The 16,892-nt window shown below is 48.2% G+C and overlaps 7 protein-coding genes and 2 non-coding genes across 9 annotated transcripts; 5 read left to right on the forward strand and 4 right to left on the reverse strand.

The window, feature by feature from the left end:
- Window positions 1-52: 52 nt before the first annotated feature.
- HD556DRAFT_1225258 (uncharacterized protein) lies at window positions 53-2,330 on the reverse strand (the record flags this gene model as incomplete). Its single annotated transcript, XM_041296999.1, has 6 exons — window positions 53-1,054; window positions 1,105-1,416; window positions 1,465-1,832; window positions 1,886-1,997; window positions 2,050-2,141; window positions 2,189-2,330. The coding sequence occupies 6 exons, from the start codon at window positions 2,328-2,330 to the stop codon at window positions 53-55; spliced, it is 2,028 nt and encodes a 675-aa protein (XP_041166997.1).
- A 306-nt stretch (window positions 2,331-2,636) lies between these two features.
- Window positions 2,637-5,135, reverse strand: HD556DRAFT_1322442 (kinase-like protein). Its single transcript, XM_041301383.1, has 6 exons — window positions 4,194-5,135; window positions 3,973-4,146; window positions 3,735-3,922; window positions 3,605-3,687; window positions 3,403-3,552; window positions 2,637-3,353 (listed from the first exon to the last, which is right to left on the reverse strand). The coding sequence occupies exons 1-6, from the start codon at window positions 5,025-5,027 to the stop codon at window positions 2,773-2,775; spliced, it is 2,010 nt and encodes a 669-aa protein (XP_041166998.1). The 5' UTR covers window positions 5,028-5,135; the 3' UTR covers window positions 2,637-2,772.
- On the forward strand, window positions 2,640-2,722 carry HD556DRAFT_t7. Its single transcript has one exon. It is a non-coding gene; the product is annotated as a tRNA-Arg (tRNA).
- Window positions 5,136-5,170: 35 nt separating the features above from the next.
- HD556DRAFT_t12 lies at window positions 5,171-5,253 on the reverse strand. Its single transcript has one exon. It is a non-coding gene; the product is annotated as a tRNA-Arg (tRNA).
- Window positions 5,254-5,350: 97 nt separating this feature from the next.
- On the forward strand, window positions 5,351-6,032 carry HD556DRAFT_1224651 (uncharacterized protein; the record flags this gene model as incomplete). Its single annotated transcript, XM_041296965.1, has 3 exons — window positions 5,351-5,560; window positions 5,614-5,902; window positions 5,956-6,032. The coding sequence occupies 3 exons, from the start codon at window positions 5,351-5,353 to the stop codon at window positions 6,030-6,032; spliced, it is 576 nt and encodes a 191-aa protein (XP_041166999.1).
- Window positions 6,033-7,051: 1,019 nt separating this feature from the next.
- Window positions 7,052-8,581, forward strand: HD556DRAFT_1436479 (uncharacterized protein; the record flags this gene model as incomplete). The annotated part of the gene is made up of 12 exons (XM_041305578.1): window positions 7,052-7,243; window positions 7,305-7,318; window positions 7,376-7,526; window positions 7,576-7,835; window positions 7,881-7,921; window positions 7,977-7,995; window positions 8,047-8,074; window positions 8,127-8,148; window positions 8,199-8,234; window positions 8,291-8,315; window positions 8,361-8,454; window positions 8,507-8,581. The coding sequence occupies 12 exons, from the start codon at window positions 7,052-7,054 to the stop codon at window positions 8,579-8,581; spliced, it is 957 nt and encodes a 318-aa protein (XP_041167000.1).
- Window positions 8,582-8,741: 160 nt separating this feature from the next.
- Window positions 8,742-10,428, forward strand: HD556DRAFT_319491 (uncharacterized protein). The gene is made up of 7 exons (XM_041310265.1): window positions 8,742-9,339; window positions 9,393-9,406; window positions 9,459-9,609; window positions 9,656-9,912; window positions 9,959-9,999; window positions 10,054-10,151; window positions 10,211-10,428. Exons 1-6 carry the CDS (start codon window positions 9,157-9,159, stop codon window positions 10,104-10,106), a joined length of 699 nt encoding a protein of 232 aa, XP_041167001.1. The 5' UTR covers window positions 8,742-9,156; the 3' UTR covers window positions 10,107-10,151; window positions 10,211-10,428.
- A 757-nt stretch (window positions 10,429-11,185) lies between these two features.
- HD556DRAFT_1532562 (uncharacterized protein) lies at window positions 11,186-11,772 on the forward strand (the record flags this gene model as incomplete). Its single annotated transcript, XM_041309532.1, has 3 exons — window positions 11,186-11,404; window positions 11,430-11,517; window positions 11,660-11,772. The coding sequence occupies 3 exons, from the start codon at window positions 11,186-11,188 to the stop codon at window positions 11,770-11,772; spliced, it is 420 nt and encodes a 139-aa protein (XP_041167002.1).
- Window positions 11,773-13,159: 1,387 nt separating this feature from the next.
- On the reverse strand, window positions 13,160-16,685 carry HD556DRAFT_319671 (uncharacterized protein). Its single transcript, XM_041310266.1, has 9 exons — window positions 16,345-16,685; window positions 16,241-16,293; window positions 16,068-16,190; window positions 15,773-16,019; window positions 15,583-15,707; window positions 15,345-15,531; window positions 15,229-15,290; window positions 15,121-15,177; window positions 13,160-15,066 (listed from the first exon to the last, which is right to left on the reverse strand). The coding sequence occupies exons 1-9, from the start codon at window positions 16,586-16,588 to the stop codon at window positions 13,393-13,395; spliced, it is 2,772 nt and encodes a 923-aa protein (XP_041167003.1). The 5' UTR covers window positions 16,589-16,685; the 3' UTR covers window positions 13,160-13,392.
- Window positions 16,686-16,892: the final 207 nt, after the last annotated feature.

Below are 16,892 nucleotides of genomic sequence, written 5' to 3' on the forward strand. Positions count from 1 at the left end.
ATACAAGAGCATAATAAAGTTATATGATAATATGAGCGCTACAGAAAGGCAGTCATGCTTTCTGGTCGACAACAGGTGAGGGGTGTGTAGGCTGAGGGGATTTGGGATGGCGAGATCCTGGTGGACGAGCGGTAAGGGATGAAGACGAAGACGATGCACGTTGATGTATATGCATAATATCTGGTGCTGATGCCCAGAGAGAAGACGAATTGGTAGATGTGCTTGACATAGAACCCTGCGACAAATTTGCTTTCAAAGGAACAGCGCTTCCGTTCATTAGAGACGGAGTCGATGCAGATAGAGACTCTCGGTCCCGTCGCGCAGCTGAAATACTTCTTCTCCCAGCTACTACGCTCCTCACAACTCTCGGTCCCATCACACCCCTCCCTCTATTCTCCACATCTACCAGCGAGCTTGCAACTGATGTCGTTGACCCGTTCACGCGCGGCTTGAGTGTCTCCTCTGAGCTTCGTGGTGAGTTGTGATGTGGGTAAATGCCAGGGCGCGACTGTACCACGCGCTCGTAGTAGAGCATAAACGCCCCAGAACCCTCTTGCACGACTGTCTCTATTCCGCATTCCTTCACTGAATCGTCGCTGATCCGTAGCCATCCCCGCCCAGGGCGATACATGGAGTCCACAGCTTCGTCGTCGTCGCGCACGGGCCCATAGCGCTGGCACCTTTCGCAGTCGCAGCCAAGTGGATCGGCGAGTCTTGGTGGTGCGAAGCGCCGTGAGCCGTAGGATACAGGCCGGGGTTTGCGCCGATAGCAAACGTAGTGACCGAACGAATGCTGACCATAGTGACACACAACAGCAGAAAGACGGTATATGATTCTTTGCACGGCATATGTTGCCGGTGTAGGAGTTGTGGAACGAGGGAGTAGGGGTGGTTGTGACGAGATGGGAACAGAAGGTTTGGTGGAGAGGTTGCCAGACGTTGTGAATGGTGTGAGATCTAGAAACTCGGGAAACAGAATGCGAACTGTGTTCTTAGCAGCATAGTGGCCGTAGCTGAGGGATCGATTGAGATGCAGTGCGAGAACTTGAGGTGGCTGTAAAACGTCTTAGATACTCAGGGGGCACAAACGAAACTCAGACTTACTCTTGCAATCATAGCTTGCTTTGTCGATGCTCTGCTAAACACTTTCTCCAGCTTGACGCCCTTGACTTCCTCTTCTAGTCGACCATGATCTAAGGCAGACTGCACTTTGAGTTCTAGTTTTCTAGCATCCTTCATTCGTTTCCTCTTTGATACAGAAGCAGTAGGGTCTGCAATCACTGCTGCTGCCAACCGGTCTGCCTCTTGCCTAAGCCTCTGGTGCGTGGCCTTCATCGAACATTTGCGACATATGCAGTCGTTCAACATCTCAAGCTTAGTGTATTCCGCAAGGCAGTCTTCCAAATGACAGCTGGCCTGTGTGCGAGTTAAAGTATATCGATGACCAAATCAATCAACACATACGGCATATCGAGGCAAGGCAAGTTGCCAGCTATCGAAAGCAAAATGCATGACTGCTTCTGTGTAGCCGCACTCAACGCAGCTGCGTCTGTTCGCTGTGAGCCCGTCGAACACGCTCTTCCCAATCTCCTTGTTGATGTCATTACGGACTTGAGAGAGTCCACCTAGACCACGGTCCCGTTGGCCTTCATTATCAACTGCAGCCACTTCCTTCTTGATGCATTCGGAAACGAGTTGGAATAATTCCTGTGCGTCTTGATGTTCCCGAGAGGAAAAGAGGGAGTTGTGTTTGCTTCTGGAGTGATTGACAAGGGTGGTGATCATGTCGAGTGGACGAATTGAATGATAAGCAGAGCGAGGTGTATTAAGGTCTGTAGATGTGTCTGTCAAATGCGTAGCTGTGGTGCTGTATGATGGCACGCACCTTGGAGCAAAGCCAAGAGGGCGTCCACGACAGGTGATGGCACATCAAGTTGAATGGCCTTGGCTTGCGTGTACGAGAGATAAGGATGTAAATAGGACAAGGATGCCATAGCCTGATTGCGGTAGTGTAAATTGGAGAATTACGATTCGGATTGAGCACCTTACTTGCATAGTTGAGTTCATGAAGCAGTACGTTCCGGATATATTGACAAGACCGGGGTAATAGCCATCATGAACATCGTTTTTGTGCTCTGAAACTGATGTGTTGCAACAATTAGATTATCACATGAGAACAAGTACATACGTGGTCTTGCATGTCCATTAAGCTCGATCTGTTCACTACGAGTGCGTAACACTTTCTTCTTGAGTTTTTTAGTTTCTTGTTGGGTACCGGAGGATGATGACCAGTTCCATGGCAAGCTGAATGAAAAGCTCTCAAACACCATAGCTAACCGCCAGGTGACTGGTGAAGATGATCCAAGGCTGAATACCGTCTGGACGAAGAGCAGGACAATAAGCGGGAATAAAACGAAAATGGCAAGGGGGGTTATTTGAAGAAATAAAGGGTCTTTGAGTAAGGCGAGAGACCAAGAACGAAATTCGTCTTGAAAGTTCATGGGGGGTTCAACTTTACGCTGCTCTCCAAGACATGAGCAGCAATAGCGACGCAGCAGCTCGGGGAACACGAACCTTTATGTTGTTGACATGCTCGTTCATTCGTATATAATATGGCCACGCAATTCAATGAAACACATGGCTACCTGGCGCAATGGTAGCGCGTTTGGCTTCGATTGCCAGCGGCACCAAAAGGTTGCAGGTTCGAGTCCTGCGGTGGTCATCTTTTTTTGCTGTTAATAAAATCACAAATTATTTTACATCTTCTTCTTTTTACTCCTCGTAACACTCATGCCTATGAAACTCACAAGGCCACTTCCCTATCGCTATACCCTCTCCAGATATCACTCGCCTCCCCTTTTGCTCCTCGTCATCTAAAATAACTACATACTGCTCATCTGTTCTTTCATCCACGTAATGCCACTTCCCACATACGCCATCGCCAAACGGGTGTGGGAACAGATCATCATCCTCGGGCTCCGATGAATCCGCCAGGAATGGGTGGTATAGTGCTCCCCGCGGAGTAATGCGTCGCGTTGACTCGGGATGCATTACCTCCGCTAGAAGAGAAAGTGCAGCTTCGACCTCAATTCGGTGCGATTCAGTTGTTGGGGGTGCTGGTATATTGGCACGCGTGGGGGTAGTGGAGCGTGACCGAGAAAAGCTATATGATGAAGAAGATGACGGCGGATAGTCGAGTCCTCCAGGGGAATGCGTCTCGTGGTCATTGTATGGATAATATCGAGGGTCTGGCGTACGAGGTTTGAATATGTTAGGATTTTGTTTTTCAACGAACTCGCGCCAACTTATGCCCTCTTGCGATATTGAAGGCACATTTGTCGCAAATGTCCGACCTGTATAGTACTCATGAGCTGAAAAGTTTAAATTAAATACGATAGTTACTATGCAGGATCGCAGTTTTCTCCATCTTCTGTCGTCCGATAATGGTAGCTATTTCCATGAGGGCTTCTATATCATCACTGGACTGTAGAAGAGGGAATTTTCCCGCCAGGAAGAAGAGAAGGATCATGCCAGCAGACCAAACATCAATGGCTAGGCACAGCGCGTTCAGCCAGCGCGTCGGATTAAAAATGACATGCCATACCACCGGTTTGCTGGCTGCACTTTAGAAGGACTTCGGGGGCCCGGAAGCCTCTCGTGCCTGCTCTGTTTGCTTTTGAGGGAGCTCTAGTTCACAGGGTCAGTAAGCGAATTACTTGGAGACGAAGGTTCACCTCGTATCCTTGTCAGGATAGCCAACACGATCGCTTGACCATGAACTTTTCTGTCGGGCTTCCCTCTGCATCTTCTTCAGGAGGTCGACATCATAGTCATTCCGACCTCTTATTTTGCCATGAGGATGCTCCCGTGTGGCAGAGGTATGCAAGCATGCTCCGTGCACCGGCGTGGATCCATCCATTCTCTGAAAACAGTGTCATAACGGATACTTGAAGCACATGTCTCACTGCTCACACTTGCGAGGCCAAAGTCGCACAAGGCACCTATGCCTGTTCGAGGATCATACAGAAAGTTGGCTGGTTTAACGTCCCGATGTATGATACCTCTGGCATGAATATCACGTAACGCACGGAACATACATCGAAAGTATGCTTTGATACCAGCCATAGACAAGTCTTTGTAGAATTCCTGACCTAACGTTAAAGCGTCTTTCATATGTAAACCGGTGCACCCACTCGAAAATCATCGTTGCGGGTATATGGCATGACAGCGACCACCTGATCTTGGTGTCGGAACGCGGTGATAAGCTGAGAAGTATGACGGCATCCCCTGCAATCTTCCATGATCGAGATCTCGTTTCGTATTCGCTCTGGATTGCTTGTGACATATATTCGTTTTATGGCGACAAAGACTTTGGTACCGGGGGAATAAGGGGCTGATTGGTAATGTGCAGAGGATGTGGGAGGATGGTAGCCATGCCACGCAGTGTTGTCCCATTTATAATGGTAGGCCAAATCTATGGCCTTGTATACGGAGGAGAATGTCCCTGTGCCAAGGCGGTCGACGATGGTATAATCTTCTGATAACGACGGAACAGCATTGTTGAGATTGGCAATTTCTAGTTGGATTTCTTGTTGTTCTTCTGGTGGTTTGAGGTACAACGTCTTCTCTTCGTCCGTTTCACCATCCGCGTCGGCGTCTTCATCAGGGTCTTCTTCGTCGTCGTCGAGATTGCCCATATCATGCGGTGCTTCAAAGTTCATATCGTCAGCGCTTTCCATGCTCTCGTCGAGATCTACGACCGGCAGCTCGTCTGGGTGACTTGGCCGCCTTCGCTTGATAGTGGAGGGCACACCGCCTTGTTTTGAATAAAGGTGTGCAAGATGATTGTGATACTCGACCATATCTGGGCTTTCGAGGCCATTGTGACCGTCCTCGGAGGTGGGGCTGAAAGCACCGTTTGTATTCCGTGCTGAGACATATTCCTCGTGGTAAGCTTTGTTACGAATATCAGAAGAACCGACTTCAAGAGGATTAGATGAATGCTGAGAGAGTAGTATGGTAGCCATGGCGCGTCTAGCCGATGTGAGTAATGGCCAGCTTGTTTCAGGTGTCGTGGTAAGTAGAAAGCATCTTTAAAACGCTAGCCTCGTCGCGACAAACGCGCTAGGGTCACGTGAGCTAGATAAGCACAAGATAAACAATAAAAAAATGACCACCGCAGGACTCGAACCTGCAACCTTTTGGTGCCGCTGGCAATCGAAGCCAAACGCGCTACCATTGCGCCAGGTAGCCATGACGTATCTCTATCCTGTCTCATTTTCATGTAGAAGGACTTACTTACCAAATTAACTACTGTTGGAGTTAGGCTTGCGCCGACAACATCTCTGTCATGGCGCTCAATTGGACGATGCTGGATGCGAGACACCAGCCTATACCCTTACATGATGAGTCCACCATCATGTCCATAGATCGTGATTCGCAAGTGGAGTTCTCCATAACCATACCTGACGCGCCACCTTCGGGCACTGCTGCCACCGGGGGCAACGGTGGGGTGAAGAAGATGAAGGAGAGAGGGAAACTCTGGCTGACAAACAAACGAGTATGTTCATCTTTCCCTTCAAACATCAATCAATCTGATTTCGATGGCACTAGCTGATCTTCACAACACCCAAAGGGGGAAAGCCCAAGCCGTCATTCGAATCGCTGTCGATACCACTAGACGCGATCTTATCTAGCAAATTCGAACAGCCTTACTTCGGCGCTAACTTTGTGGTGCTTGATGTCAAGCCCTCAGTGGGTGGTGGGCTTACAGACGGTACGAGCGTCGAGATCCGGTTATATGACAGGGGGTTATTTGAGTTCGTGAGCGTCTTGGAGAAGACACGCGAAAGAGTCGTCTATATGAAGAGGCAGGCGGCCATGGAGGACGATGAGAACTTACGTGAGTACTCATTTCAGACAGTATCGATATCTCTAATGTGCTTGTGCTGATAGCTGCGTATACGACATCTGGTTCCGCACCGGGAGCTTCAAATTCATATGCGGATACCCCACCTGGATATGTTGCTTGAAATAATTTTCTCCGCCCAGCATTATACTGTGTACCAACAACATCGGACTTCGTAAGGAATGTAACACGTGTACACTTTTTCTATCCAACTTTCAGCCTTGTTCATGCATGCTAGGTGTTATAATATTAATGTGTTGTTTGCAATATTCGCTGACAGTAAACATCCAAAAACTTCCAGTGATATATAATCTACGCTGAGGTTCGCGGCTTTTTGTTGTTTTCGGGTAATTTTGTAGTCACAGGTAATTATTCCGCTGGCTGTCATTCTAGGTGGCGAGAACACTGTCACGACTCGCGATAGCCACGAGAACACTTAGGTGTCTACGCTGCAACGAGCAACCAGTCTCAGATTGGCTGTCCTGTGGGATCATGATGATTGATGTTTGGGAGGTCCATCATCTCACCGGTGACCTTCGCAGAATACGGCATGACCTTTAGCGTGTTGAGCGTGAACATAAATCCTGGTAACTCGAGTTCTTCGACTCATTGTGAAAATTATTTTGACGAGGATTCTCGACCTTTTTTGCTAGTAATTCTTTCGGGTCGGGGGCCCTACTGGCGGATGTCTCGTCATCTGCTGTAATATAATGAGGTGTGTAATGAACTCTATATATATGCCTTGAAGGCGGTTGTGATATTCCCACTAGCGCGGAGAACTGCGGGGCACTACCAGTACGACGATTCATATACCAAAATCAAACCACGACCTATAGTTCATTCGTTATCGTTCAAGTGATCAGACGAGTCCAAAGTCTCAATGCCAGTCTACGAATACACTGGATGAACGCGCAGGCGGGATGTGTCTGTCGGCCGATGTACGACAGTTCAAGTGGGTGTCAGAATATAGATTGTACCTGAAGTGATGACCCATGAGACCAGACATCATTATCATCGAATCACATCGGGACGATGGAAGGCATAGGTTTAAACTGGACAGCCTCATCGACTGTGGCGATGAAAAGCAGACGTGAATAGGTCATTTAATATGGCTTGCGCAAGTGGACCAAGTTAACACACATCATGAATATCACCAATCCCAGCACTCCAACTTCCCTAGTACAAAACGTACTCCCTCCATTTAATGCATACACCATGATTGGGCCAGTGGTGCTGGGTGCGCTCGTCAATGCCTGCCTCTTCGGCGGTCTCGTCATTCAGACTTATGTCTATTACACAAATTTCCCCAACGATTATCGAGTGGTGAAGCTCACGGTAGGTGAACCCAATGTATGAGCTCAGAATGGCAGTCGCTAACTGGACGTCATGATTCCAGGTAGCAGCCATCCTGTAAGTGCCTTATGTCGCTTTTCTCCCTGCTTTACCCAAGCCAATCAAATTGTACAGCGCATCACAGATTGCACATGTGATCTGTGTATCAGCGACGCTGTGGAAAGTTGCTGTCAGTGGCTACGGCAACCCTCTCACGCTGTTGATCTTCCCGCTTGGAGCAGACGCGGCTATCCTCTTCACTGCGATTACAGGGGCACTAGTAGAAGTAAGATCTTTCATCGAATCGATGGGTATTCTGAATAGCATGCATCCAGTCATCCTTTGCGTTTCGGCTGTGGAAGCTTTCGAAATCACTTGCTCCGCCCCTTATCTCGCTGGCACTGTGTTTATTGGCTCAATCTATCGCGCTCACGATGACAGTGAAAGCTTTCGCCATGACGGACCTTCTGACATTCGAGACTGATGAAAACAGACTGATTACGCTTTCACTCACCTCTCGTTTGGTTTGTGAGTTGACACTTACCCTGTCCATGGTGTGGTACCTGAGGAAGCAACGGTCGTCGACATTTGCGAGGTACGTTAAATTACTTCCAATCCGTTCCGTCGTAATGATTTACAGTACAACGACCATAATTGACCGTTTGGTTCTGTGGACTCTCGGTGAGCACAAGCACTTTCTTGTAGATATGACTCACCCTTTCCAATCACCACGCAGAAACTGGCCTTATAACTAGGTATGTGACAAGACCTTCCTGGCGCAATGTTGCGGCTAATGTTGTGTTCAGCCTGGTCGTGGTCTTTATCATGAGCTTCGTGAGAGATCCTTTTCCGGATACAAAGTACTGGGCTGATTGTGAAAGAGTAGTTCCTAGCAATGAAGCAGAATTGTGAGTGAACCGGGATATCTCTACCTCGTCGCAAAATGAACCTTTTGCAGACATATGGGTTGGATTATATGCAAACCTTGCAACTGGTCTGTGTCCGCGAAATGCACGTATTTGAAACACTTATTTAGTCTTTACGTCTCAGTGAATGCGAACTCGTTACTTGCATCGTGAGCTTTCTTGACTATTTTGGTGACGCGCTCACGCGGTTGTAGACTAAACGGCAGATTAATCCTCCGCGTACCGAACCAAAGCTTGAACATGAATCCTCCGAGTAGTTCAGCTGGTGGGCGTAGCCGTGAAACCCAGGTTCGTAGAAGTACTGTCGTCTTGCGATGTGGTTTGCTGAAGTCGTGTGAAGTCTCTTGTGATCAACGTCACGCGAACAGTCGGAACTGTTCCAGATGCTTTCAAGTACGACGAGGGTGAAGTTTAGGACCGAGGAACCGGATAGTGACGATAACCATACGTTATATGATAGTATAAATTAGCTACTTGTTGCCGATTTGGATGCATGTACGGGAACACCGAGAAATGTAGACAAAGAGCCAGATGATAATTGTCTGTTTCAAGGAGGCATCCACGAGGCGCTATTCTCCAGAGGCTGTGAACATGTATCGGTGGCTGATCGGTCTCAAGCCTTAGCCGTTGCGTCGGTTATTCAAGATATACCCGCTGGCTTAAGGAACTAGACAAGCTACTACCTCAGGCTCGTCTGTTAGTCTTAATATAAACATGAGCGCACAGACGGAATTACTGACAGCGTACAACGAGCCCAGTGAGCACTGAAAAAGCAACTCAAATGATGGCCATCGATCGTCAGATAAGATTATGATTCTAGATCATAACGAAGGCAATCCATACTAACGTGACAGACCATTTAACTTCCGTTGTACTCGGCGGCGTAAGCTCAAACTAGCCTGCATTGCATCAACTCTTTGCGCCAAGCGGAAGAAATGAAAAGGAGATTTAAAACAGGTCGGGAAAGCGGACAGGACGCTACCTCGCATCATGGATCCTACGAATTCCAGCACCTCCTTGGCTTTTGAAGTCGCAGTATTCAATCCATCCATCATCGTCGGACCTGTGGTGTTGGGTGCACTCGTTGATACCTGCCTCTTCGGCTGTCTCGTCATCCAGACGTATGTGTATTATGCGAATTTTGCCAACGACCATCGAGCGATTAGGTTCACGGTCAGTGAAGCCGATACGAGCCACGAATCACTGACTTGATGTGATCTTTCCAGGTAGCAGCAGTCTTGTAAGTGGCCTACACATCGTTGCTCCCTGTCCAGACCAGCCAAATTGTATAGCGCAACACAAATTGCACATGTAATGTGTGTGTCGGCAACACTGTGGAACACTGCTGTCAGCGCATACGACGACCCTTCGAAACTTCAGATGCTCCCATTGGCATCCGCCGCGACTATTCTCTTCACTGGAATTACAGGGGCACTCGTTGAAGTAGGATTCCTTGTCGAATTTGATGGTGATACTCACCTGCACGTAGTCGTACTTTGCTTTTCGACTGTGGAATGTTTCGAAAAAACTCCTTCTTCCCATTCTCTCGATGGTACTCTGCGTAATAGCTCAGGTTGTCTCACTCGTGATCACAGTGCAAGCTTTCAAAACGACAAGCGTTGCGGAATTCGAAGTTGATCAAAACACGCCGATCACGCTTGCACTCACTTCGCGTGTGCTCTGTGATCTGATACTTACCCTGTCCACGGCGTGGTACTTGAAGAACCAGCGGTCGGGATATTTAAGGCAAGCCACAACACTTCTAGTTTGTGCTGCTGCGATGATTTTGCAGGACGACGAACATGATCGACCGTTTAGTTCTGTGGACTATTGGTGAGCACTGTGCTCACTTTCCATATGACTCACGTCCAATCAACCACTCCTTAGAAACCGGTCTGATAACCAGGTATGATGAAAGACGACGATCCTGGCGTGTTTAGACTAAAGTTATGCTGAGCCTGGTCGCAGTAGTTGTCATAAGCTTCGTAAGAGACCCTTTCTCGGGCACGCAGTACCAAACTGACTGACTGTAAAAAATGCGCAGTTCCTAGCCATGAAGGAGAATTGTGAGTGAACCGGGATCTCTATCCTTCGCCACCAACTGAACTTTTTGTAGACATATGGGTTGGATTATATACAATCCTTGCGAGCGGTCTGTGTCAGCACAATGCATATATTCGGAACGCTCACTTAGATCTTACCTCGCAGTAAACGGAAATTCGTTGCTAGCCTTGTGAGTCAGTCTCATTCATTTGGCGACACGAGTTCAGGCTTTTGCAGGCTGAACGGTAGATTAATCTTTCGAAGCGCGACAAACGAAAACTTACACATGAGCACTCTGAGTGGTTCAGGTGGTGGGCGTAACAAACAAAATGTTTGTAAATGTATCATCTTGCACTCCAGTGTACTGAAGTCATGCGAAGCCTTTTGTGATCAATGCCACCCAGACAGTCAGAGGTCCTCCCGAGGTTTTCAAATGCGACAAGTGGGAAGTTTAGGTGTCCATGAAACTGCCGGATACAATGATGGCGAGTCATGCGTCGCATGATGAAATTACTTCTCTGGTGAAGACCGAAACCCTTCTGCCGGTGAAAGCACAAGGCTTTTAGTACTTACTCAAGTCTCCAGGCCAAAAAGCTTACCCGTAATTGATGGTCGATAAAGCGTGCGCTGTACCCTGTATTATCAAACATCGTGTTATGGCCGAAAATTTGTGAGAACATTGGTGAACGTTAAGAACTGAGTACTGATCGGCTGACCCGTGACGACCGTAGTCCTTCCGGTACCCGCGAATGTCACTGAAGTCACAGTATGTTACATAGGCCGGTCACAAAGTCCTCAGCTGTCCGAGTCCGACTATAAGTACAGATGATGACGGTCCTAGCCGTGAGTCACTCCCCTACTCGCCGCTACTAGGATCAGCTATATAGTCGTTCCTACGACCAGATTTCTGCTCAGGTCACGTACTTGCAGTTCCGCAAAAGTCCATTCGATTCTCAGAACATTCAACCCAGTCAAAATGTTCGTGGAAATCGCAAAATTTGTCACGAAAAACCTCTTCAATGTCGAGGGTTGGGTCTGCGTCGTGTCAGGCGGTGGAACCGGCCTCATGATTGCACAAGCCTTTGCTAATAACGGGGCTAAAGTCTACATCACGTCGTGCCGCCAGGCGTCCTTGAAACACATCACAAAACAATGGGGTTCTTCTCTAGCTCATCCTAAGGGGAATTTTATTCCAGTCACTTGTTTCGTTACGTCGAAAGACTCGATCAAACGTTGAATTGGTCCAGGAGATCGGCAAGCAGGAAGATCACATTGACCTACTGGTGAACAACGCTGGCATCAGTGAAGGTAAGAGTGATGTCAAGAAGGGTCATCAGAGTGCCAAGGCTCTCTTGATGCCAACTGGGAGAACGTTTACAGGACCAACATCGGCTGTTTCTTCACGATTATAGCGTTTTTTCCCCTTCTCAACGCGACTTCTTTTGGCAAGTCACAAACACACTGGCTATATCATTAATATTACCTCTGTTTTTGGTATTACTCTACGGTACCACGCAGCACCCTACGAGCACAATGTCTCAAAGGCGGTCGCTATTCGCTTAAGTACTTTACTTGCGCAATAATTCAGGATGATAGCCGGCCAGGTCGGTGATTAATATCGTACCCGTTGAGTCTGAGATGACCAGTTTGGGTGAGGTTTTGTTAAACTAAGCCAACGATTGGTGATCTTATCTGATGAACTCACAGATTCCGGTAGGTGGGGACTTATGGCGAGAAGAAAGGAATACACAGATCGTCCTGGGCGTGGCGAAGATATTACACAAGCTGGCCTGCAACCAGTATGCATATGGACAGGTGCGCCATTACCCAGTTTGTTATATTCACTCAATACTTGTCTGCAAAACCCTTGCCATTGATGGCAGGTATCTCCTCGAACATCCTTGTTTTACACACTCTAGTGCCAAGTTTGCGTCTGCATTCTCCGAGCTTAGACTCGTGACCAGTCTGTCTAATGAGGCAAGCCGTCGATTAGACAGACTGGTAAATCTGGGTTTGAATTTGGATAGTGCGCGGGTTCGTCAGGTAACGTGATCTGTAGCCAATGGGAAAACTGAAAATTTTGACGTGAATACTAAAATTATTGTTTGAAATTTTGAAATTTGACGCGACACGTCGCGTCAAATGCATGTATCTGCGCTACAACTTCAATGGATGTGAATGCTGTCATTCAAGCAGTGCGACAAGCATCATTAGATGGTCTAGATTCCTTTGCTCGCTCGCTGATAGGAGAACGGCTTCCTACCGACTACATTCAATCACTCAGTAACACAGACAGAACAGATGCACTTCGTGCTTGCTTGCTTGTGTACATCCTTACAGCAACTTTGATCGTGCCACGAGAGTTTCAACTGGAGGCTGCTCTTGCAACACTCAACGGCCGCGACAGTGTAATAACAGCAGGTACAGGCTGTGGGAAGACACTGTGTCTCATCCTGCCAATTATCCTCCGTCCTGACACCATCAGTATGACGATTTCGCCACTGAAACGCCTCCAGATTACCCAGGTCAGACCAAAATTTGGCTTTTTAGGTACTGAGTGCGACAAAGAGCTCACCAGGTGAAAGAGTGTCTGAAATATGGCATATCTACAATATCTATCAACGAGGACACTCCAAATGATGCATCACTATGGCAGGTACACCCAACATGAAAAGCTGTTGATTTCGCTGTGTAAGGGGATACTTTAACTCATGTTTTCAATCAACAGTCAATTCGTACTGGGAAGTTCAACCATTTAATTGTTTCGCCAGTACATGAACTTAGCTACTGTCCCAAAAAGAACTTATCTGTCACGTTACCTGACGAACCCGCGCACTATCCAAATTCAAACCCAGATTTACCAGTCTGTCTAATCGACGGCTTGCCTCATTAGACAGACTGGTCACGAGTCTACTCCGAGCTTCGCATGCATCATTATTCTCAAGCGTCCTTATATCGAATGCCAAATTGTAGCCCATTAATATTGTATGCAAAGAACTTCAACCACGCAATATTCCACTTGATATAATATTGTAACGAGAAGGGATAATCAAGGCGGTGTAGCAATTAAGTCAAGCACTGCATGTATGTCTTATTGAATAGATAATCTACACTTTCCCCAATATAAAAATGTCGATTAGGCTTATCGGTACTATCAACCTAAATATCCCTCCTCTGATCTTCTCATGGTCTGGGCATGATGGAATCCTCTCGGACGTTGCCATAGTACATTGCTCGCGGCCCCGAGTGGGTATTCTCCAATGCGGCGCCGGCAGTAGCCCACGATGTTAGGTTCAAGTTTGGGATGAGCGACGATAACGTTGGAGTGGCTACTCTGCGAGGATGAGGGCGTGGCATGTCAAGGCCTTCCCGTGGACCGGCCTCATCTGGCATGCAACTAGGTGGTGACGATGACACTGAGCCCGACACCGTTTGGCTCGTAACGAAGCTGAAGTTTCTCATCGTCCTGCTAAGGGTTTGCAATACTGACCCGCCACCGGCGCTGGGTTCAGTAGGTGTACGTTGTTCCTGGTTCATGTACGTTGAATGGATGGATGAGTCTGAAAGACCCCGTCTACGCAGGGTACGCTCGAAAAGGGGGCCAGGGATATCATCCGCTTCGCCGTGCTCTGGACCAGTGTCAGCGCCAATCTCGCGTGACAAGTGCGAATTGCTCCGCTTGTACGCAAGGGGTCTGTCGATGGTCCTGGTGTCGCTCTGCGAGGGCTCATCTGATTTGAAGAATGTGGAACGGACACGACGAGGAGCACGGGGAAGAACTACCCATGGGTCTGCAGTATCATTTGGGTGTGGTGCACCTGCGAAGATGCCCATGACACTGCGTACATTTGAGGTTGACGTAGGAGGGCGAGGAATGGTATCGACGTGAGACGTCTGGCCAAACGGATGTGCTTCATTTGCAGGATGAGCTGAGAACGTGCTTGTTACAGACTTGCCAATGCCCGCCCCCGAGAATTCGACGTTGACTATGGTAGCAGATGCGGCAAGCGCCGGACCTAGTTTTGGCACCGGACGTGGCTGACGAATGACTCCACGACCTCGACTTACAGGTCTAGGGGGTAATTGAGAAGGGTGAGTACTCGACTCGCTTAACGATGAACCGAAGAGCTTCGAGAATGGGGCCATCCAACTTGAGCCCGGTCCAGACGCCTTCCTCTCTCTCTCCATCGCCTCAGCTTTTGCAGGGTCTAGCGCCATCTCACTGACCCTTTGTGCTATAGAAGGCTCTAGAATGACATCATTCAGTGTGACACGTAGCTGCCCAAGCTCCTCAAATACGTCCTTGAAAAACTTGAACAGCCCACGCAGATCCTTCCGGGTGCACATGAGGGTAACCTTCTCATCCTCCAGCAGCATGCGGTACTGTGCACGTAGCTGGGTGATCTCCGAGAGAATACTGCTTACTGTCGCGCGTGATAGGTGCTTAACGTCCGCGCCACGCAGGTGCTGACGTTTTAAGCGGTTTGTCAGAGTCAGCGCATCTGCCTGCGACATACGCAACAAGAGTGACATCATCCGTTCTAAGAGAGCAGATAGGTGTGAGGGTTGACCATCCTGAAAGGAGGACGTATCCGATCGGCCATCGTGAGGAAAAGATGGCACAAGCCCATTGAGAGACGACATTGGATGCAACCCTAGACAGCGGTCTGTCTGCACCGCCTTGGAATGCTGATTAGGGTTGGGGAGCAACGAGTGGTGATCGAGGTCGAACTCCTCCACATCCGAGCTGAAGTGAGAAGATGGGTATTGTGGGTACAGATTGGTATACTTCGTTTCTGAGGGAACCATTGACTCTGCTGGAGAAAGTGGGCGCTGGCTGGTCTCGGGTGTGAGCGGCTCCTTAAGATCTGTGTAAGCCATCGGCTGTACGTGTGAGGGAGATACACTTGCAAAGACACGACGAACTCTTGGCTCTAAGCTTGATGGACGTTTGACAGAGTTTAGTAGCTGAGTCAATCATAAATGGATAGAAATTTAGATGAGTATATATCATCGTACCGAATCTCGAATATATGATGATGGGCCACTTCCCGTCCGTGAATGTCTCGAAGGCGTATCCACTAATTGTAACACCGTAAGTTGCTGTACACTGGACTTTGATATAAAATGCAGACCTCGTACTGCAGGTGGAAAGTTGACGTTCTCCTCCACTTGTGATCGCAGCACTTGAAGGTCTTCTCTTGACTCGGTAAGAAGCTTATGGAGCTCCTTATTGTCAGCCTTGAGGACCTCATTGTCAGAGACCAGTGACTCCAGCACTTTCATAACTTCCGAGTCCTCGGTTATCACCGAGCTAGTGTGCTAAAGGTGGTCATTGGCGATTTGCTACATACGTTTGCGCATGACCCTTACCGTGTGATGAAGATCTTCTAAACGAGAGCGAACATCTTGTAGTAGGGATTCTGACGATTCCAATCGTTGCAAGCGTCGAAGTTCGAGGTCAGCTTGCAATCGACGAACCTCAGCTTGTAGCTTATCTGTGTCACGGGCATATAATCAGTAATCAATAAAACCTGATTTAGAGACGATGAGAAAACCCTACTAGTACGATCTTTGAGAGCAGCAATACATGCTTCTGCAGTCTTCGCCTTTTGTGCTTCACTGTCTTGCTCTTGCCGAAGGTCATCGTTCTCTTGGAGAGTAGCAGCTAGTCGAGATTCAATCCCTACAGTACGAGCTTGGTATGCAGTCAGGCGCGTCACCGACGTCCGAGCTTCCTCTAGCTCTAGGAGTACGGTCTTATGTGATGCCTCAGCTACTTCACAGTTCAATAACGCTTGCGTTAGCCGCTAGAATTGAAGTGTTAATATGACCCATTGTACAAGGAAAACTCTAACCTTCTCCAGGATAGCGTTATCTTTCACCAGCTCGGCCACAGGCGAATTGACTTCGCCATGCATGTCTTGAAGTGACTCATCCACAAGATCATCTGAGGCACCGCGCGGCATGCGCACATTAGACTGATATAAAATAAGCTACGAAGGCATGTTGCGATCGGAACTTCACGTACCTCGTGTTGACTGACGTATGCCTCATGCCGTTGCAGTAGAGCAGACCCAACCTCTGTGTAGATGCTTGTGGACCACTCGCGTTGGAGACGACAGAAAGACATACCTGCGCTGAGATGCAATCGTTTCTCGAGCTTCTCCTTTGAATCCAGCCAACTCTTCGTCGCTTGACACTCGGTGTTACCACAACAGCAGCATATGTTCTGCTGGGACTCCGAGGACGATACTTGGGAGAGATTCATCAAGGCTAGAGTTAGGTCGTCGATGTTACTATTGGCATGGTAAAGGCTGCTTGCGTTCATTGTATCTGGGGTATCCGGACAGTAGTCCGAGGCAGACCCGTTGTGCATGACGAGACTAGTCAGTTGAGTGTCGTGAAAGAATGGGTGGTCGTGAAGCTCAACGGGAAAGACAAGAATATATAGTATGTAGTAAGTAATAGGGTAAGGTATGCTCAGAATGGCAACAATATTTAGATGTCGTGGGAATGCTGCAAATCTTAAATTGATGTGATCCGCCAGGCTGGAGCCTGGAGGGCACGCCAACGCTGCACAGGGTCCAGGTCAAGAGATCGGCGCAAGACGGTACTATGCTGCAAGGGCAGCAAGATCATAATGATATATATTCAATCGTATGTGTACCCTATGTCGCGGA

This window comes from Suillus plorans (genome assembly GCF_016647745.1).
Source record: "Suillus plorans strain S12 chromosome Unknown HD556scaffold_2, whole genome shotgun sequence".
NCBI classification, from domain to species: domain Eukaryota; kingdom Fungi; phylum Basidiomycota; class Agaricomycetes; order Boletales; family Suillaceae; genus Suillus; species Suillus plorans.

Excerpts from the sequence above, each read along its gene's own strand:
- HD556DRAFT_319671 (XM_041310266.1), bottom strand. The coding sequence starts at position 16,588 with ATGCACAACGGGTCTGCCTCGGACTACTGTCCGGATACCCCAGATACA. Across the intron at positions 15,708-15,772 it reads TGCTCTCAAAGATCGTACTA|ATAAGCTACAAGCTGAGGTT; the intron begins GTAGGGTTTTCT and ends CCCGTGACACAG. Across the intron at positions 15,532-15,582 it reads TAGAAGATCTTCATCACACG|CACACTAGCTCGGTGATAAC; the intron begins GTAAGGGTCATG and ends GACCACCTTTAG.
- HD556DRAFT_1322442 (XM_041301383.1), bottom strand. The coding sequence starts at position 5,027 with ATGGCTACCATACTACTCTCTCAGCATTCATCTAATCCTCTTGAAGTC. Across the intron at positions 3,923-3,972 it reads GCGACTTTGGCCTCGCAAGT|AGAATGGATGGATCCACGCC; the intron begins GTGAGCAGTGAG and ends CACTGTTTTCAG. Across the intron at positions 3,553-3,604 it reads GTGCAGCCAGCAAACCGGTG|CCATTGATGTTTGGTCTGCT; the intron begins GTATGGCATGTC and ends CGCTGTGCCTAG.
- HD556DRAFT_319491 (XM_041310265.1), top strand. The coding sequence starts at position 9,157 with ATGGATCCTACGAATTCCAGCACCTCCTTGGCTTTTGAAGTCGCAGTA. Across the intron at positions 9,610-9,655 it reads TTACAGGGGCACTCGTTGAA|TCGTACTTTGCTTTTCGACT; the intron begins GTAGGATTCCTT and ends ACCTGCACGTAG. Across the intron at positions 10,000-10,053 it reads TTTAGTTCTGTGGACTATTG|AAACCGGTCTGATAACCAGG; the intron begins GTGAGCACTGTG and ends ACCACTCCTTAG.